Consider the following 20,617-nt stretch of genomic DNA (forward strand, 5'->3'; position numbering starts at 1 on the left):
AGAATGTATAACGTAAGCTTCCCATTGTCAATTTTCCACTCTCCACAAGGAGACATTACCCCATTGATACCCTTTCAGAGGTCTATCAGCGAGCCAAACCAGTTCTCCTGCTTTGCACTGATGAGGAGCAAACAAAACACGTGTTTTCTGCTTTTTACAGGACTCTTTTATAAGGATCCATTTTTTAATATTTCTACTTCCTGTAGGTGGAGACAGACAACAATAGTCTGGAGACGACCCATTGACTTTTTTGTAGACTGTTGTACGCAGGCTCGGTGACATGTGCAGCAGTTGATTTTGGAAGGAAGGGGGAGGAGGCGAGCTGTGACGTCACCAACTGTAAGGCTATGTGCACACGTCAGGATTTCTTGCAGAAATTTCCTGAACAAAACCGGACATTTTCTGCAAGAAATCCGCATGTGTTTTTTTCTCGTTTTTCTTGCGTTTTTTGCACTTTGTTTTTATTGCGGATTTTTTGCGTTTTTTTTTTCCAGAGGTTCCCAATCTACTATATAAAGCTGAATGTGTGTGTGTTTGTGTGTGTGTGTGTATGTCCGGGATTGGCATCTGCACCGTCGCAGCTACAGCCACAAAATTTTGCACAGTCACACGTCTGGACCCCGAGAGCGTCATAGGCTATGTTGTGAGGTGAAATTTTAACCCTGCGCGTTCCAATTCACCAAACAATTTTGCCCCTATCTACATAATGGGGAAAAAAGTGAAAGGAAAAGTGTTGGAGGCGTCACAGCTACAGCCACAAAATTTTGCACAGTCACACGTCTGGACCCCGAGAGCGTCATAGGCTATGTTGTGAGGTGGAAATTTAACCCCGCGCTTTCCAATTCACCAAACAATTTTGCCCCTATCTACATAATGGGGAAAAGTGAAAGGAAAAGTGTTGGAGGCAAATTGACAGCTGCCAGATGTGAACAAGGGGGACTTAAAGAGTGAGAGCGATGGCGCCAAAGAGTATATACCGTACAGTTGCTAAGGTGGGGCCTCGACATGAGATACTCACCACACACGGGGATATGAACACACACAAAATGCGCCACACACTACCACGTGCTTGAACACATATACCACCCTCAGCACACATTTCACCACACATACACCAACCTCGCCACATAAAAGTCAAAACACAAAAGTCGCCGCTCAAAACTCGCCACGCGCAAAACTCGCCACATGCAATAACTAGGCTCACGCAAAACTCGCCACAAGTGCAAAACTCACCTCATGGAAAACTCACCACATGCAAAACTTGCACACGCGGAAAAATTGCCACATGCACAAAAGTTGCAACACATGCAAAAGTTGCCTCACACAAAACTTGCACATACTCAAAAGGCACCACACATAAAACTCGCCACGCGCAAAACTCGCCATGCGCAAAACTTGCTGCACACAACTTGCTACACTAACCTGTCACATGCAACTTGACACACAAAAAGTTGCTACACGCATGTTGCCACACAAAACTCATCCCACAAAAGTCACTACATGCATGTCGCCACACGCAACTCAACACACACAACTTGACAAACGAAACTCGCCCTAAAACACACACAAGTCTGGTATTATCTTCAAAAATAAAAATCTGATTAATAAGCAGACAAACTACAAGAGCAACAAATGTACCATATAGGAAATACGGCAGCTCAGTCACATGACCTGTCTATTATGTGTATGTGTGAGCTAATATATACTGCCAGGGGGAGGGCTTCCTGTTGGCTGGGGATTTATCACGCTGCCAATTTATCTTACAAATACTGAGGTAAAAATACTGACCAAATAACGTGTGAACGAGGTCTAATACAGGAGGAGATGACACACAGGTATATACTATATACAGGGGAGATGACACACAGATATATACTATATACAGGAGAGATGACATACAGGTATATACTATATAGTGGAGGAGATGACATACAGGTACATATATTTACAGGAGGAGATGACATACACGTATATACTATATACAGGAGCAGATGACCTACAGGTATATACAGGAGGAAATGACATACAGGTATATGCTATATACAGGGGAGATGACACACAGGTGTATACTATATACAGGAGGAGATGACATACAGGTATATACTATATATAGAAGGAGATGACATACAGGTATATACTATATATGAGGAGATGACATACAGGTATATGCTATATACAGGGGAGATGACACAGCAGGTATATACTATATACAGGGGAGATGACATACAGGTATATACTATATACAGGAGATGACATACAGGTGTATACTATATATAAGGGAGATGATAAACATGTATATACTGAGGTGAAAATTAGAGGTGTGAGGTGAAAATGAAAAGGTGTGAGTGCAAAATGAGAGGAGTGAGGGAAAATAGTGGAGTGATCAGAAAATGACAGATGTGAGGTCGAAATGACAAGTGTTAGGGGGGAATGAGAGGAGTGAGGGGGAAAATAAGGAGTGAGGGGGAAAATAAGGAGTGAGGGGGAAAATGAGAGATGTGAGGGGGAAAATGAAAGATGTGATTGGGAAAATAAGAGAAGTGAGGTGCTATAACTAACCACAGATATTTACTATGCCCAGGCAACGCCGGGCTCTTCAGCTAGTGCAATAATATAGTGGGAAATCCTCATAAAAATCTGCAAAATTAATGAACATGCTGCGTTTTTTTTACGGGAAAAAAAAACGCAACATATGCACAAAAATTGCAGAATGCATATGTATGTTTTTTTTAAGCTTTTTAATAGCGAAAAAAATTGCGAAAAATCCTGAACGTGTGCACATAGCCTAAATGATCCTGTGTCCTTTATAAATGAAGTCTACTGCTAAAACTACACAATAAGGAAATATCAGCCTAATATTAGCCTCAGTGGCATTGAGAAAAAATTGCAAGATTTCAGGATGGATTTTTAAAAAAAATATTGGAGTAAAAAAAAAAAAAAAAAAATTACTCCAAAAAAAAAAAAAAAAAAAAAATTACTTTCAATCAATTGGTCATTTTTGATAACACATTTCCTTTATTCCTGCACACATTTGGACGATAGTGATCCTCAGTGTACGGTAAATCTTTGTTCCTATGGTTATTTAGGAATATATAAAGCATCATAAGAATATTCAGTCATTGTGGTCAATATTCACAAATATAAATGGTAAATTAAGCCAGACGTCTCCTTTCTGCAGTCATTTTTGCTAGAATCTAACCCGAAACTCTGCAATTATTGCATATTTATTAATAACCCATCGTAGAGAAACCTCTAACCCAACGCAGCTATTGCTTCAAATCCACAAATGTAGAATCAAGAGAAGAAAATCTTTTTGAGGGAACCTTAATTACGTCTTAAGTCTGGAGGTTATTGAGGTCCAATTTAATGCTTTCAACTTCTAAAGTGGAATATGGAAACTGACTGATAAAGGAAATAATTATGAGCGCACAGCTGCTGCACGAGCCGGGGGGAGCGTGCCAGATATGTTATTCGAGCAGCAGATGTGGCGCTATCCATCTACACCCAACACAAGAATGGTGGACCGTGCACAATACTGCTCGGGTGCACTAAATACAATGACAGGTGCGGAGTATTTCATTCACTATGAATCCCAACTGCAGTGACAGAGGAGACCAGTTACGGAAACATTTATCTACAGGGACGATGGACAACGTTCAATGGTGGAATAATGTGGCACTGTAATACAGCATGCACAATGATAAAACCACTATAATCATGGAAAGAATAAAGAGGAAGATGAAGGAGAAGCTAAAGAAAAAGATGTCAGACAGAAGGAGGGAGGAGGAGGAAGGGACGAGGATGGAGGGAAGAGGAGGAGGGAGGAGGATAGAGGGAGCGATGGAAGAGGAGGGAGGGAAAAGGAGGATAGAGTGATGAAGAGGAGGGAGGTAGTAGGAGAGTGTGGAGGGAAGGAGGGTGGAGGAGAGTGGAGAGTGGAGGGAGGAGGAGAGTGGAAGGAGGGTGGAGGGAGGAGGAGATTGGAGGGAGGAGGGTGAAGGATAGTAGAGGGAAGGAGGAGGAGAGTGGAGGGAGGGTGGAAGGAGGAGGGTGGAAGGAGGAGGGTGGAGGATAGTAGAGGGAAGGAGGAGGAGAGTGGAGGGAGGAGGAGAGTGGAGGGAGGGTGGAGGGAGGAGGAGAGTGGAGGGAGGAGTATGGAGGGAGGGAGGAGGGTGGAGGGAGGAGGGTGGAGGGAGGAGGGTGGAGGGAGGAGGGTGGAGGGAGGGAGGGAGGAGGAGAGTGGAGGGAGGAGAGTGGAGGGAGGAGGAGAGTGGAGGGAGGAGAGTGGAGGGAGGGAGGAGGAGGGTGAAGGGAGGGAGGAGAGTGGAAATAGGGTGGAGAGAGGGAGGGGGAGAGTGGAGGAGAGTGGAGGGAGGAGGAGAGTGGAGGGAGGAGGAGAGTGGAGGGAGGAGGAGAGTGGAGGGAGGAGGAGAGTGGAGGGAGGGAGGAGAGTAGAGGGAGGAGGAGAGTAGAGGGAGGAGGAGAGTGGAGGGAGGGAGGAGGAGAGTAGAGGGAGGAGGATAGTGGAGGGAGGGAGGAGGAGAGTGGAGGCAGGGAGGAGAGTGGAGGGAGGGAGGAGTAGGATGGAGGGATGAGGCTAGAGGGAGCGAGAGAACATGGATGGAGGTAAGAGGAGGGAGGGAAAAGGAGGATAGAGGGATGAAGAGAAGGAAAGGAGTAGGATGGGAGGGAGGAGGAGCGTGGTGGGAGAATGAGGAGCAGAATGGAGGGACAAGAATAGAGGGTCTATCACAGTGATCAAAATGTACCAATAGGAAAAATCTCCTATTGTTGCCGAGTGCAGGCTGGCAGATCTCGGCAGGTGCACTGCGCCCGCCATTTTCTTATGGGAAGATGACGTAGAGGGCCGGGGGGCTCGGGAGACCCCATTTCTCTCTCCTCTGGTATGCTAAATCATATCACAGAAGAGAGAAATGAATGGGAAATCTGACCACCTTTTGTGATCTCCTTTATTCGGTGAATAACGGTGATGACAACACTGGGGATGGTAAAAACCAACCTGAATCATGTTCTCCGGGGTCTCAGCTACCCCCCCCACCCCCCGGTAGCCGAGATCCCAGAGATTTTCTGACCCTGGAGTCGTTAAACCCTGATTTCTCAGCACTATTAAAAAGTGGCGCTGAGGAATAAGGCCCCTTAACTGCCACCATTAAAAGGTGTATCCGGCGGTCATTAAGGGGTTAAAAGAGTAATAGGTTTGCTTTATTTTCATAATTTCACTGAAAAAACAGTGACTTCACAAAAACTACAGTAAGCAGCCCAGTAAGTGACTTATCGATAGACTCAGGGTCTCTGTCACTACATCATGCTACTTCCAGATGGGATAAGATTCCCTTTAATTTATGATGTACAATAACAAATTGTATTGTGGTACCGTGTTAGCCAGAAAAATCGATGTGAATATTTTCCTGCCCAATGATGACAGAAGTATTCTAGGAGTGATACCTTTATTGGCTAACCAGAAAAATTATGGATGTTTGGGATTACCGGTAATTTGATTGGGGTAGTTCATTCCAGAAAACTGGTGCAGCACAAGGTAGGTTTTTGAGACAGAAATGTAAGGTTATTATGGAAGATATTAAGTCTTAGATAATGTTCATTAATATACAGTAAATGCCCGCATTGTATTCTCAAAGCTGTATCACATCCTCCGCATATGTGCAGTATTCACAGATTACACTTTCTTGGCCTCTATAGATGACTTGACACTGCACAAATTGTGGTCCTAATTAGAGTCAGCTCAAGTTCAAGGAAGTGCCGCTGATTATTTTGAATAATTAAATGGTGTCAAAAGCAGCTGTGAGATACAACGCCGGGGACCGCAGCTCATAAATAATTGAGGGGATGGCGACACATGTGATCAGTCTGATCACATCCCACTCCCTGGACAATGAGTGTTTGCCCTGAATACGATCATCGCTGTTATTGCTGCTCAGTCAGCCAAATTACAGCAGCGGCATCGCCCAAATACCAGCTCAATTAGCAGAGTGCAGATTGTGTGGGGTGGGGGCGGCTCTGTGCACAGCACTCAGGTACAGAGCAAACTGCACAGTCAGACTGGCTACATAGTGATAATGGAGGGGGATTCAAAACGAGATCTGTGACCCATATAATGGAGGAGCCTATTTACAGGAAGCAACTGCAGATTTGGAACAGCAGATATCTCTCTGTATCCATCCCTCCGCCGCATCTCTCTCTATATCCATCCCTCCACCGCATCTCTCTGTACCCATCCCTCCACCGCATTTCTCTATATCCATCCCTCCACCGCATCTCTCTATATCCATCCCTCCACCGCATCTCTCTGTACCCATCCCTCCACCGCATTTCCCTATATCCATCCCTCCACCGCATCTCTCTGTATCCATCCCTCCGCCGCATCTCTGTACCCATCCCTCCACCGCATCTCTCTATATCCATCCCTCCACCGCATCTCTCTGTACCCATCCCTCCACCGCATTTCTCTATATCCATCCCTCCACCGCATCTCTCTGTATCCATCCCTCCACCGCATCTCTGTATCCATCCCTCCACCGCATCTCTCTCTATATCCATCTCTCCACCACATTCTCTCTATATCCATCTCTCCACCGCATCTTTCTCTTTATCCATCCCTCCACGGCATTTCTCTCTTTATCCATCCCTCCACCGCATCTCTCTCTGTATCCATCCCTCCACCGCATCTCTCTCTGTATCCATCCCTCCACCGCATCTCTCTCTGTATCCATCCCTCCACCGCATCTCTCTCTGTATCCATCCCTCCACCGCATCTCTCTCTGTATCCATCCCTCCACCGCATCTCTCTCTGTATCCATCCCTCCACCGCATCTCTCTCTGTATCCATCCCTCCACCGCATCTCTCTCTGTATCCATCCCTCCACCGCATCTCTCTCTGTATCCATCCCTCCACCGCATCTCTCTCTGTATCCATCCCTCCACCGCATCTCTCTCTGTATCCATCCCTCCACCGCATCTCTCTCTGTATCCATCCCTCCACCGCATCTCTCTCTGTATCCATCCCTCCACCGCATCTCTCTCTGTATCCATCCCTCCACCGCATCTCTCTCTGTATCCATCCCTCCACCGCATCTCTCTCTGTATCCATCCCTCCACCGCATCTCTCTAGATCCATCCCTCCACCGCATCTCTCTAGATCCATCCCTCCACCGCATCTCTCTAGATCCATCCCTCCACCGCATCTCTCTAGATCCATCCCTCCACCGCATCTCTCTAGATCCATCCCTCCACCGCATCTCTCTCTATCCATCCCTCCACCGCATCTCTCTCTGTATCCATCTCTCCACCACATTCTCTCTATATCCATCCCTCCACCACATTCTCTCTGTATCCATCCCTCCGCCACATTCTCTCTGTATCCATCCCTCTACCACACATCTCTCTGTATCCATCCCTCCACCGCATCTCTCTGTATCCATCCCTCCACCGCATCTCTCTGTATCCATCCCTCCACCGCATCTCTCTCTGTATCCATCCCTCCACCGCATCTCTCTCTGTATCCATCCCTCCACCGCATCTCTCTATATCCATCCCTCCACCGCATCTCTCTAGATCCATCCCTCCACCGCATCTCTTTAGATCCATCCCTCCACCGCATCTCTCTAGATCCATCCCTCCACCGCATCTCTCTCTGTATCCATCCCTCCACCGCATCTCTCTCTGTATCCATCCCTCCACCGCATCTCTAGATCCATCCCTCCACCGCATCTCTCTAGATCCATCCCTCCACCGCATCTCTCTCTGTATCCATCCCTCCACCGCATCTCTCTATATCCATCCCTCCACCGCATCTCTCTCTGTATCCATCCCTCCACCGCATCTCTCTCTGTATCCATCCCTCCACCGCATCTCTCTAGATCCATCCCTCCACCGCATCTCTCTCTGTACCCATCCCTCCACCGCATCTCTGTATCCATCTCTCCACCACATTCTCTCTATATCCATCCCTCTACCACACATCTCTCTGTATCCATCCCTCTACCACACATCTCTCTAGATCCATCCCTCCACCGCATCTCTCTGTATCCATCCCTCCACCGCATCTCTCTGCATCCATCCCTCCACCGCATCTCTCTCTGTATCCATCCCTCCACCACATTCTCTATATCCATCCCTCCACCACATTCTCTCTATATCCATCCCTCTACCACACATCTCTCTAGATCCATCCCTCCACCGCATCTCTCTGTATCCATCCCTCCACCGCATCTCTCTCTTTATCCATCCCTCTACCCATCTCTCTCTTTATCCATCCCTCCACCACATATATCTTTATCCATCTTTCCGCCACACACATCTCTCTGTATCCATCTATTTGTTTCTCATATTAAACCATCTGGATCAGGATCTATCGGTCCATAAACATCTTTCCTTCTGTTTGATTCTATTTGAAGAGTAAAATATATTCTCAATACAATAAAACAGACTATTCCTTCCATTGTAAAGAGGGAAAGGAAATAGGGAAAATGGATGGAGCTCACGACGCTGCAAGGTAATCGATGTCCAGGACGCAGATAAACGTAGGAGGAGGAGTAAGGCAGGAATCCGGCACAACCATCCGATGTTAAAATCCAGTTTATTCACAAGCCATTAATAGGTTTTATATGGTTTCCGTGGATCCCTGTTTTTAATGGCTTGTGAATAAACTGGATTTTAACGTCAGATGGCTGTGCCGGAATTCCTTCCATTATCATCTTTGGTAAAAGTTAAAAAGAAAAACGGCACATTTTTACATTTTCTTCCTCTATTGTTGTTTTCATCCATTTTTTGGCAGTTCATTCCTGTTGTGACTAGCCAGGCATTTGGCAATGGTCAGAGAAGAATATGCATGAAAGGAGCATTTATCAAGCAGCACCATTCTTCAATTGTTAGGCTGAGGGATCTCTTGTGCCGCCGGCCCCAGATTGCCCATGTGTGGGTCACATCTGCATTCAGCCCCAGCCGGTTACAGTGGGACAATAGATCTCACTTAACTGCAGCCAGAATGACTGCGCACATAAAGACAATTTATTGCAGCGCTTTTAATCGTGCGCAACATAAGGTAAATTGCGCCATAAAAAAAGCCACATATGTAATTACAGAAACATAATATTTGCATTTTAATTTTTTAACATATTCAGAATTCAAAATAAAAATTTATTTAAAGCACAAACGTACCTCAAATTCTTCGGAGAACCCATGCTGGTTGTTAGAATAGAGCTCACTGATGTGTTTGATAAACTGCTTGACAGGAATAGCTTCCATGTCATCTGCGGGGGAAAGACAAGAAGAGGTCACAAAACTAAACTCCAGGCTAATAACCAAATAATAATAATAAAAAAATATATATATACATTTACCTACGTTATCAATAAGATTAGAAAAACATGGTGCTTTCTTCCATAAAGTGCCACGTTTTCCATGGTTTGTGTCTGGTATTTCAGCTCTATTAAAGTAAGTAATGCCAAACTGCAATACCACTAACAACCTGTCAACTGATGTGGCAGTGTTTCCAAGCAAAGCAACCATGTTTCCATAGTACTGTACAGGCCCTTAAAGTGTACCCAGGTTTCAGAGGTTTTTTTTTAAATAAAAAGCAGCAGCATTAATAATGCGGTGTGGTTTCCAACAGCTACAATGCTCCATTTTTCCAAAGCATCATTCTTAAATGGTCCCTGTACTTTTACATAACTTACTATCTTTTGATAGACTCTATCACAATACCTATCAGCAAATCATTTTGTTTAAAGATTAAGTTGTCTTAACCCCGAAAAATCACTCCAAGGTGACAACCGATGGGTTTAGCTTACTTGCTGCCTGTTGTCAAGGGTAATCAGTCTCTAGAAGCAGAGACACCAAGATGGATTACAAGCAGGGGTGAAACTTTTACTCTCTACAATAACTTAGGGTAGGCCTTTTACTTTCTACAATAACTTAGGGCAGGCCTTTTACTGTACAATAACTTAGGGCGGGCCTTTGACTCTCTACAATAACTTAGGGCGGGCCATTTACTCTACAATAACTTAGGGCGGGCCTTTTACTCTACAATAACTTAGGGCGGGCCTTTTACTCTACAATAACTTAGGGCGGGCCTTTGACTCTACAATAACTTAGGGCGGGCCTTTGACTCTCTACAATAACTTAGGGCGGGCCTTTGACTCTCTACAATAACTTAGGGCGGGCCTTTGACTCTCCACAATAACTTAGGGCGGGCCTTTGACTCTCCACAATAACTTAGGGCGGGCCTTTGACTCTACAATAACTTAGGGCGGGCCTTTGACTCTACAATAACTTAGGGCGGGCCTTTGACTCTACAATAACTTAGGGCGGGCCTTTGACTCTACAATAACTTAGACTCTACAGCCTTTGACTCTACAATAACTTAGGGCGGGCCTTTGACTCTACAATAACTTAGGGCGGGCCTTTGACTCTACAATAACTTAGGGCGGGCCTTTTACTCTACAATAACTTAGGGCGGGCCTTTGACTCTACAATAACTTAGGGCGGGCCTTTGACTCTACAATAACTTAGGGCGGGCCTTTGACTCTACAATAACTTAGGGCGGGCCTTTGACTCTACAATAACTTAGGGCGGGCCTTTGACTCTACAATAACTTAGGGCGGGCCTTTTACTGTACAATAACTTAGGGCGGGCCTTTGACTCTACAATAACTTAGGGCGGGCCTTTTACTGTACAATAACTTAGGGCGGGCCTTTTACTCTACAATAACTTAGGGCGGGCCTTTTACTCTACAATAACTTAGGGCGGGCCTTTTACTCTACAATAACTTAGGGCGGGCCTTTTACTCTACAATAACTTAGGGCGGGCCTTTGACTCTACAATAACTTAGGGCGGGCCTTTGACTCTCTACAATAACTTAGGGCGGGCCTTTGACTCTCTACAATAACTTAGGGCGGGCCTTTGACTCTCTACAATAACTTAGGGCGGGCCTTTGACTCTCTACAATAACTTAGGGCGGGCCTTTGACTCTCTACAATAACTTAGGGCGGGCCTTTGACTCTCTACAATAACTTAGGGCGGGCCTTTTACTCTACAATAACTTAGGGCGGGCCTTTTACTCTACAATAACTTAGGGCGGGCCTTTTACTCTACAATAACTTAGGGCGGGCCTTTTACTCTACAATAACTTAGGGCGGGCCTTTTACTCTACAATAACTTAGGGCGGGCCTTTTACTCTACAATAACTTAGGGCGGGCCTTTTACTCTACAATAACTTAGGGCGGGCCTTTTACTCTACAATAACTTAGGGCGGGCCTTTTACTCTACAATAACTTAGGGCGGGCCTTTGACTCTCTACAATAACTTAGGGCGGGCCTTTGACTCTCCACAATAACTTAGGGCGGGCCTTTTACTCTACAATAACTTAGGGCGGGCCTTTGACTCTCTACAATAACTTAGGGCGGGCCTTTGACTCTCCACAATAACTTAGGGCGGGCCTTTTACTCTACAATAACTTAGGGCAGGCCTTTTACTCTCTACAATAAGCCTTTAGAAATACCCTGGTTTAAGGAAAGAGGGGAAAAAAAGAGACAAGTGCGGCGCTTCCTCTGAGCGTAATATGTTTTTACCAACAAGTTAAAAACATTTCTTTTATTTGTAGTTATGCTCACCTTCTATCGGTAAGAAATGCACGTTGAGATTCTCAAGGAATCAATTCTTTAGGCAACTCTTCTTCGTATGTTGTATAATCCAATAAGGTGTGCAGCTCACTTTGGAGAACTATGTGTTGATCCTGCTTCAGATCCACATAGGTGGCAATTTCAAAGGGAAAAAAACTCCAAGTAAATGTGGCTCTAAGCACCTACGGATTTTTTGAATGCATCCACTTCAAGTGAAAAATGTTAATAAAAATTCATTTATTTTCTCAAAATAAAAACATAAAATATTTGTAAAATATTTTTAAAAAACAGTACAACGCGTTTCAGCTGCTATTTTTACAGTGCAGCCTTCATCAGGTAGCAAAAAAATAAAAACAACAAACAATACAATAAGCACTATAAAATGATGTTACAACCTCCAAGTTCTCTTATTTATGAGGGTTCCTAGAAGGGATTAGCAGGGCGGGACCAGGGATCAGGTCCTCCTTTCCTGATAACTAGCTACATGGTAGCCTCTAAAGAGACACATTATAAATATATATATATATATATATATATATATATATATATATATATATATATATACACACAGTTTTACAGTTTAGTACTTCTATTCTATCCAAAATGAGCTTTTAAATACATGGTATTACACTGTTACGAACAAACACAACATTAAAAATATAGGTATATACACAATCATAAATATGATTCACTCCAATACCCCATCAATTCCACTACTATCAATTCATCCCATAAAATACATTTAAAAAAAAAAACGAAACAAACAAAAATATATAAAAAAATATGTAAAAAAAAAAAAATATATATATATAAAAAAAAAAAAAAAAAGTCCTTTGGGAAAAAAAAAAAAAAGGAAAAATTTTTTTTGTTGTATTGACCCATGCGCAAACGACTGAGCTATTTATCCCCGCTCCCGCCCTGCTAATCCCTTTTAGGAACCCTCATAAATAAGAGAACTTGGAGGTTGTAACATCATTTTATAGTGCTTATTGTATTGTTTGTTCTTTTGGTTTTTTGTTTTTTTTGCTACCTGATGAAGGCTGCACTGTAAAAATAGCAGCCGAAACGCATTGTACTGTTTTTTAAAAATATTTTACAAATATATTTTATTTTTTTATTTTGAGAAAATAAATGAATTTTTATTAACATTTTTCACTTGAAGTGGATGCATTAAAAAAATCCGGAGGTGCTTAGAGCCACATTTACTTGGAGTTTTTTTCCCTTTGAACTCTCTACAATAACTTAGGGCAGGCTTTTGACTCTACCATAACTTAGGGCGGGCCTTTGACTCTCTACAGAAAGTTAGGGCAGGCCTTTGACTCTCTACAATAACTTAGGGAAGGCCTTTGACTCTCTGCAGAAAGTGGGGGAGAGTCTTTGTCTCTTTGCTCTTGCTCTCCTGTCTGCCTAGCTGAATATAGACATGTTAAATAATCTGCTATTTATTACAGAGAAGGCTATTGGTTAAAAGATGTTGGGAAGCCAAGAGTAAAAACTTCCAGCCCATATAGTGCTGGTAGACAACCAATGAATAGCAATAGCCTACTTAAAAAAAAAAGTTGATGGGAAGTTATACTGTAGAATATGAGAAATAGGACAATTTCAGAACTTATAAGTCAAGTATATGCACCAAAAAACATACATGGTATCAATAAAATACTGATTTACGATAATGACAAATTGGTGGCTGGTGAGAAGGGCAGCAACAATGCTTTTCAACAGGTTTTGTGCAAAGGGACAGGTACGCTTTAGGTTCTCAAACACAATCTTCATTTCTTGTTGTTGCCTTTAGGGATCAATATGAATGCAATTTCTATTGAAGCCAGAGTAGGAGTATATAAGAATATAGTATACAACGGTCTAGATCTGTGCACCTGTTTTTCAGTGATCTGGCTGTCTCCTTCTTACCAAAAGACTATATTCAGTATATTAAAAAAAAAGCTCCAACTGCTTTACACTCCTCTTCTCCTAAAACACATGGACCCTTTTGGGGCAATACGATGTTTTTTTCTTAAATGGGTCGTGGCTGGGTCTTCTAGCAAGACAGTGACCCAAAACATACAGCCAAGGCAACAAAGGAGTGACTCAAAAAGCAGCACATTAAGATCATGGAATGGCCTAGCCAGTCTCCAGACCATTATCCCATAGAAAACTTATGGAGGGAGATGAAGCTCTGAGTTGCCAAGCGACAGCCTCAAAATCTTAATGATTTAGAGATGATCTGCAAAGAGGAGTGGACCAAAATTCTTCCTGACATGTGCGCAAACCTCATCATCAACTACAAAAAATGTCTGACTGCTGTGCTTGCCAACAAGGGTTTTTCCACCAAATATTAATTGTTGTTTGCCAGAGGGATCAAATACTTATTTTTCACTGCAAAATGCAAATAAATTTATATAATTTATACCATGTGATTTTCTGGATTTTATTATTGATATTCTATCTTTCAATGTTAAAATTGACCTGCCCTTAAAATTATAGACTGGTCATGTCTTCGTAAGTGGGCAAACTTACAAAATCAGCAAGGGATCAAATACATATTTCCCCCACTGTATGTATTTTTGTCAACAAAATGTGCCATATATCCTGCTTCACGGTATGAAAAATGCACAATGAGTTAAATGAGAATTTGTCAGTGAGCTCGTTCCGATGGGAAAGCCTTTTCTTTATCTTCAGTGTTCGGAGCTCCTCCATATGAGAGTTGAGCTGAACTTTGTCATAAACCAGCTGAGAAGAACTCAGAAACCAGAAGATAACCGTTATTACCGCACCCGTTAGATCAGACTCACTGACGAATTCTCAGTTAACTCATCAGACCGCACAACATAAAAAGCTAAGAAGAACAAATATCCATCGTCTCAGTCTCACCAGCTAATCAATTGAACGCTCCTCAGCGATATGTAAAAAAAACCTTTAACGGGGCTTTAGGCAATTATTACAATTTTCTGAGGTTAATCCCACACTTAGACATTCAATAAAAGACATATGTTGTCAGCCGTGCATGTCAGCGGGTGTTTAGTACGATGTACAGAGACACATTTTTAAGCATTTTTAATATGGGAATCAAAACTAATTTCCGTTTGTACCATTCAGCCTTTTTACAAGTCATGTATCCGTTGTTTCTTCCCGATGGAGGCAATGTAACCGAGATTATTAATTAAATGAACATTTAAAGATTTTTTTCCCCCCTTAAAAGCAAAGCTATCATCAGAAAACAACCAATTCTTTCAATCGGGTTTGTGTGTTAATTTTTTTTTCTATTTCTGGCCATGCTTATTTTTTCACATCTCACAAGGTGTATTAAAAAAAAAAATATAGAAATCTTACAATTTTCACAAAGGCCACTGGTGATTTTTAAAAACCAACTTTCTATTGTTTCAGGAAACAACACGTGTACATAGCCATAATGGTCTGATTCTGACCATATCCTTTAGATTGAAGGGTCTAATGAGCAAATTGAAAAGGTCATTGTGAAGGGAGGAGCAGAGTCAGCTGCAACATGGCCTGTTGTGATCGATGGATCCTGGCTTATCAGTGGTGTATAGAAGTGTTATCAGTCATTGTTCTGCCTCTGATGGTAATGAACCTGCTGTAAACTCGTTTTGAAAAAAATGAAAGTATGAGTAAAAAAAAAACCCTGTGGCCAGTGTGAAAAATGCAGGATTAATAATTTTGCTTTTAAAGATTATATGAAAAAAAAATATTATCAACACTTTTTTAAAAGTACATGTAAAACAAAATTACAGATAAAATTACAGACAAAAAAACAGATATATAGCCCTTTAAAAAGGAGAGGGATGTTTACATCACCACCAGTTCCAACCAATTTAAATGGAATCCACCACCTTGTTTTTGCTATGTAATCTGAGGACAACATGTTGTAGGAGGTGAGGCACTGATTTCACTGATGTGTCATTTGTTAGACTGTTTAAATGCAATGAGTGTTTTATCAGCAGGAGATTATCACGGTCGGACTAGCTGCTCAAGTGCCTCCTGGTCCAACCACTCCCCCACCACTGTCAATATACAATGTACACAGAAAGCAGCCAATCAGGGCTTTGGGCGGGGTTAGATTTCTCAGCTCTGCTACATCTAAAAAGTCTGATTGTATCACCACTGCTTTGCCCAGTAAACTAAGTGATACATCACTGGAATTAGGGGCTTTCTACCTTTCGGATAAGGTAGCAAAAACCTGGCGACAAATTCCCTTTAAAGTGAATGTTGTGGCTCCATACAACCCACCTTTTAGGACAACTTTTGAATGTGTATAGGGTCGTAACGTTTCTAGGTGCCATATGATGACATCTTAAGGCATTATGCAGTATTTCTAGTTAGAAATTAGCCAATTTTTAAAAATTCTATTAATATTTGATTTGTCTGATTCAACAAAAAAAAAATTACATGGAGATTCTTTGGGTCTTCTGAACACGATGAGGACTTACAAGGTCACATGTGGTGCGACACACATCATTGACATGAATTTTACCCCTCGTGAGGCATAGTCATCGTGGGTAGACCGAGCGAGAAGAATGAAAACGTTAGGCTGGAAAAACACCCAAAGATCGATGGATTAGGTGATGGGATGCGGTGGCAGAAAAGGTGAAGGATGTTTGTTTTAACCCTATTAAAACAAAACAAGGTCACATGTGGTGGGACACACATCATTGACACAAGTTGTGCCCCTCGTGAGGCATAGTCATCGTGGGTAGACCGAGCGAGAAGAATGAAAACGTTAGGCTGGAAAAACACCCAAAGATCGATGGATTAGGTGATGGGATGCGGTGGCAGAAAAGGTGAAGGATGTTTGTTTTAACCCTATTAAAACAAAACAAGGTCACATGTGGTGGGACACACATCATTGACACAAGTTGGGCCCCTCGTGAGGCATAGTCATCGTGGGTAGACCCAGAGAGAAGAATGAAAACGTTAGGCTGGAAAAACGCCCAAAGACTGATGTAGTAGGCGATGAGATGCGGTGGCAGAAAAGGTGAAGGATGATATTTTTCTTGCTTTTAACCCTATTAAAACAAAATAAGGTCACATGTGGTGGGACACACATCATTGACACAAGTTGTGCCCCTCGTGAGGCATAGTCATCGTGGGTAGACCCAGAGAGAAGACTAAAAACGCTAGGCTGGAAAAACACCCAAAGATCGACGGATTAGGCGATGAGATGCGGTGGCCGAACAGGTGAAGGATGATATTTTTCTTATTTTTAACCCTTTTCTGGCACTCGAAAGAATCCAGAAAAATTGTGGCTGGCTGGATAGATTCGAATCCAATCATGAAAAATTAAGATTCTGAAAATTTCCATGAAATTATTGACAAATCTGATTGAGAACTGAATCGCTCACCTTTACCAATAGTTCATTGCAAAGGAGCCTCCAGGCTCGCAGACGCATAAAAGTTGCCTAAAAGCTCTGATCATCAAATGTGTAGGAAGGCCTTCACCATGTCTCGTTGATGGATAATTTCGGTGGAGAGAAAATATGGGTATTCTGGCTTAACATTTGGTCCTATAGGGAATTTGTTGCAGATTGTGAATGTGGGTTTTGCAGGACAACTGTAATTGGGTCAAGCAAATCCTGGGGCAGGTATTGATGCGTGCCACTTGCACTTTGGCTTCTAGCGTCGAAAAAGGAACAAGATAATGGCAACTAGTTAAATATTTATCTAGATGAGATCACAATCCGTTTTCATTATCACAGAGGTAAATGGATTGAAAAACTAATTTAAATTAATTATAAAAATTGATTGGAAACGAAAAACATGTAAATGAGTACTTACATTTTTTTTTGTTGGCAAGCGAGGGTGGGAATTGGAAAAAAGGTCTCTACTGCAGTAACAATTAGGGATAGGCTCCGTCTGCAGCTTCAGGAGGAGGAAGAACTAATCTAATTGGGAGCGGAGAAACATTCTTTATGCATTTCTCAATTTTGAATCAAAATAGGATAAAAGTCATACTTGTCAACTAGCCTTACAGGTTGGGCAGCTCAAAAAAACAAACAAAAAAAAAAAGAAGGTGGGAGAAGAACGTCTAGGACATCCAGTGGTGCTGAGAAAAACCTCAGGAAACCTCTTGACTTTCCTGGGCGTGAATGGGATGTTTCATTATCCATGGCGCACATAGAGGAGATGGAAAATGGGGCTTTCAAAGGGGCACAGCCACACTGTCTACCAGAAATAACGTTTAAAGAAGTTCACAAGAATCATCAAATGAGAAGAGAAGATTAAAGAGAGTGTCAGGACTCAAACCAAGCAGTTCTTGTGCACCAGGCAGCAGCTCTTCCCTCTGAGCTATTCAACTTGCTTGACAGTTCCTTGCTCACCCAGATACTAGTACCTGTGTTGTTCAATCAGGAAATCACAGGGCGGAGACAAACTACTTAAACCTGTCGTTGCACTTCCTTCCTTGCAAAATTATTGTGCTCCCAGCCTTTAATCAAGCTTCTTTCCACCTGATGCTTATCCTTACGATTGTACTGCTGCTCTTGTGTACTGACCTCTGGCTATATCCTGACTACACAAACTGCTTATCCTCCCAACTATACTGCTGCTTCTGTGTACCGACCTCTGGCTATTCCTGACTACACAAACTGCTCATCCTCCCAACTATACTGCTGCTTCTGTGTACCGACCTCTGGCTATTCCTGACTACACAAACTGCTTATCCTCCCAACTATACTGCTGCTTCTGTGTACCGACCTCTGGCTATTCCTAATGAAGCAACCTGCTGATCCTTTAACTTAACTGCTGCTCCTGTGTACCGACCTCTGGCTATTCCTGATGGCGCTACCTGCTTTTGTTGTCCCTAGTGCTTGCAATACCACTACTCCAGGTCAGTTCATAAAAGGGAGACTCCGTAGCCCATCTGTTCCCTATGGGCGATACTTGCTGCATCTGCAGCTCTGAACGCCAATGTCAGATCAGGTAGTAGAGCATCCCTAAAAGTTCACTTTTGGAAAGTAACTTTTGCAATTTTGCTTGAAAAACTTTTTAATTTAATATTTCTTTAAAAATAATGTATATGGAGACGAGATCAAAATGGAGAGAGACAACGTGATACATTTAAGCCGGGGCGTAACTGTAGAAGAAGCAGTTGCTCTTCTCACTGGTTCCTGAAGGAACTGCTACATAAGATGGCACTTGATAGAGAAGGTCAAATTGCAGATTTTGCACTAAGGACTAATTTGTTCCTAGTTTCCCCCTTGAAACTTTCCGAAAAACTTTTAATAAAGTCAAACTTTTTGAAGTAGAAACAGACGACTAGGCAATTCTGGCACCAGAGGAGCAAAACTAAAATGTTTTGAGAATATTTTGTGCTGTCTGGAAATAGAGGCACGAGGTTAAGGTCGTGTAAAAAGTCCTTTTACTCAGTGATGGGAAACATATTGGAACCAGAGAAAATTGGATTGGGTTTTATTTTCTGCTTTTCTAATGGCTTCTAGGGTCCGGCTTTCAATCAGCGCTACAATCTGTTCCATTTAACTATGGAAGGAAATACTGGAGTGGGTGCAATAGTGAGGAGGAAAGACGGAACATCACATCTGCTAGGACAAATCCTACCGACGATCCTTTCCAATGTCAGTAAGAAACGTCGTGTGCAGAAAACATGCAGCATAACGAGTTGGCCGCAGTACATTAATCCAATGTGATGTTCCTTCACTTGAGATTTATCCAGATTCTGCATAAGGTCTAAAATCTCTTGCGCTGTCACAAACTGACTCCGTGGAACAATAGAAAGAGCAATACACATTAATTGTAGTCAAGATAGAACATATTAGGGCTTGAAGGGAATCTGTCAGTAAGATCAACCCAACTAAGCCGTCTACATGGGCACGCAGGTCATGGAAAGATTAATAAAATGATACCTTGAAATCTGTGATCAGATGTCTTAGTCCAGAGAAATACAGGTTTTTTTTTTTAAGATGTAAATGAGCTGTTAAGATCTATGGGCCGGACATAGATCTCTTTGATAATAATCTGCCTCCATAGGTTATTTTAGATTTAAGGGGGTGTTACCAGTGTTAGACATGTTGATCAGGAGAGCAGACCAAGTCATAACATGTCTCACACTGGTAACGTCGCCCTTAAGGTACCGTCACACTAGACGATATCGCTAGCGATCCGTGACGTTGCAGCGTCCTGGCTAGTGATATCGTCCAGTGTGACACGCAGCAGCGATCAGGCCCCTGCTGTGATATCGCTGGTCGGGGAAGAAAGTCCAGAACTTTATTTCGTCGCTGGACTCCCCGTAGACATCGCTGAATCGGCGTGTGTGACACCGATTCAGCGATGTCTTCGCTGGTAACCAGGGTAAACATCGGGTTACTAAGCGCAGGGCCGCGCTTAGTAACCCGATGTTTACCCTGGCTACCATCCTAAAAGTAAAAAAACAAACGCTACATACTTACCTACCGCTGTCTGTCCTCGGCGCTCTGCTTCTCTGCTCTGGCTGTGAGCGCCGGGCAGCCGGAAAGCAGAGCGGTGACGTCACCGCTCTGCTTTCCGGCCGCTGTGCTCACAGCCAGAGCAGTGAAGCAGAGCGCCGAGGACAGACAGCGGTAGGTAAGTATGTAGCGTTTGTTTTTTTACTTTAACGATGGTAACCAGGGTAAACATCGGGTTACTAAGCGCGGCCCTGCGCTTAGTAACCCGATGTTTACCCTGGTTACCGGCATCGTTGGTCGCTGGAGAGCGGTCTGTGTGACAGCTCTCCAGCGACCAAACAGCGACGCTGCAGCGATCCGGATCGTTGTCGGTATCGCTGCAGCGTCGCTATGTGTGACGGGGCCAGCCCATAGATCTTAACAGCTTATTTACACATTAGAAAAATGTGGATTTCTCTGGAATAAGACATCATATTGCAGATATCTAGGTATCACTTTATTCACTTTCTATGACCTGCATGTCCATGTAGATGGCTTAGAGCTGAACCTACTCACAGATTCCCTTTTAGG

At 43.0% G+C, this 20,617-nt stretch overlaps 1 protein-coding gene across 2 annotated transcripts in view; it reads right to left on the minus strand.

Annotated features, from left to right (window-relative positions):
- The window catches only part of PTPRG (protein tyrosine phosphatase receptor type G), a 572,884-nt gene that overhangs the window by 49,444 nt on the left and 502,823 nt on the right, over window positions 1–20,617 (minus strand). For both annotated transcript variants that reach the window (XM_069736625.1, XM_069736626.1), the window contains one exon: window positions 9,196–9,287. In XM_069736625.1, the coding sequence (XP_069592726.1) occupies window positions 9,196–9,287 (92 nt within the window). The remainder of the gene's footprint in view (window positions 1–9,195; window positions 9,288–20,617) is intronic.

This window comes from Ranitomeya imitator, chromosome 8, assembly GCF_032444005.1.
Source record: "Ranitomeya imitator isolate aRanImi1 chromosome 8, aRanImi1.pri, whole genome shotgun sequence".
NCBI lineage: Eukaryota > Metazoa > Chordata > Amphibia > Anura > Dendrobatidae > Ranitomeya > Ranitomeya imitator.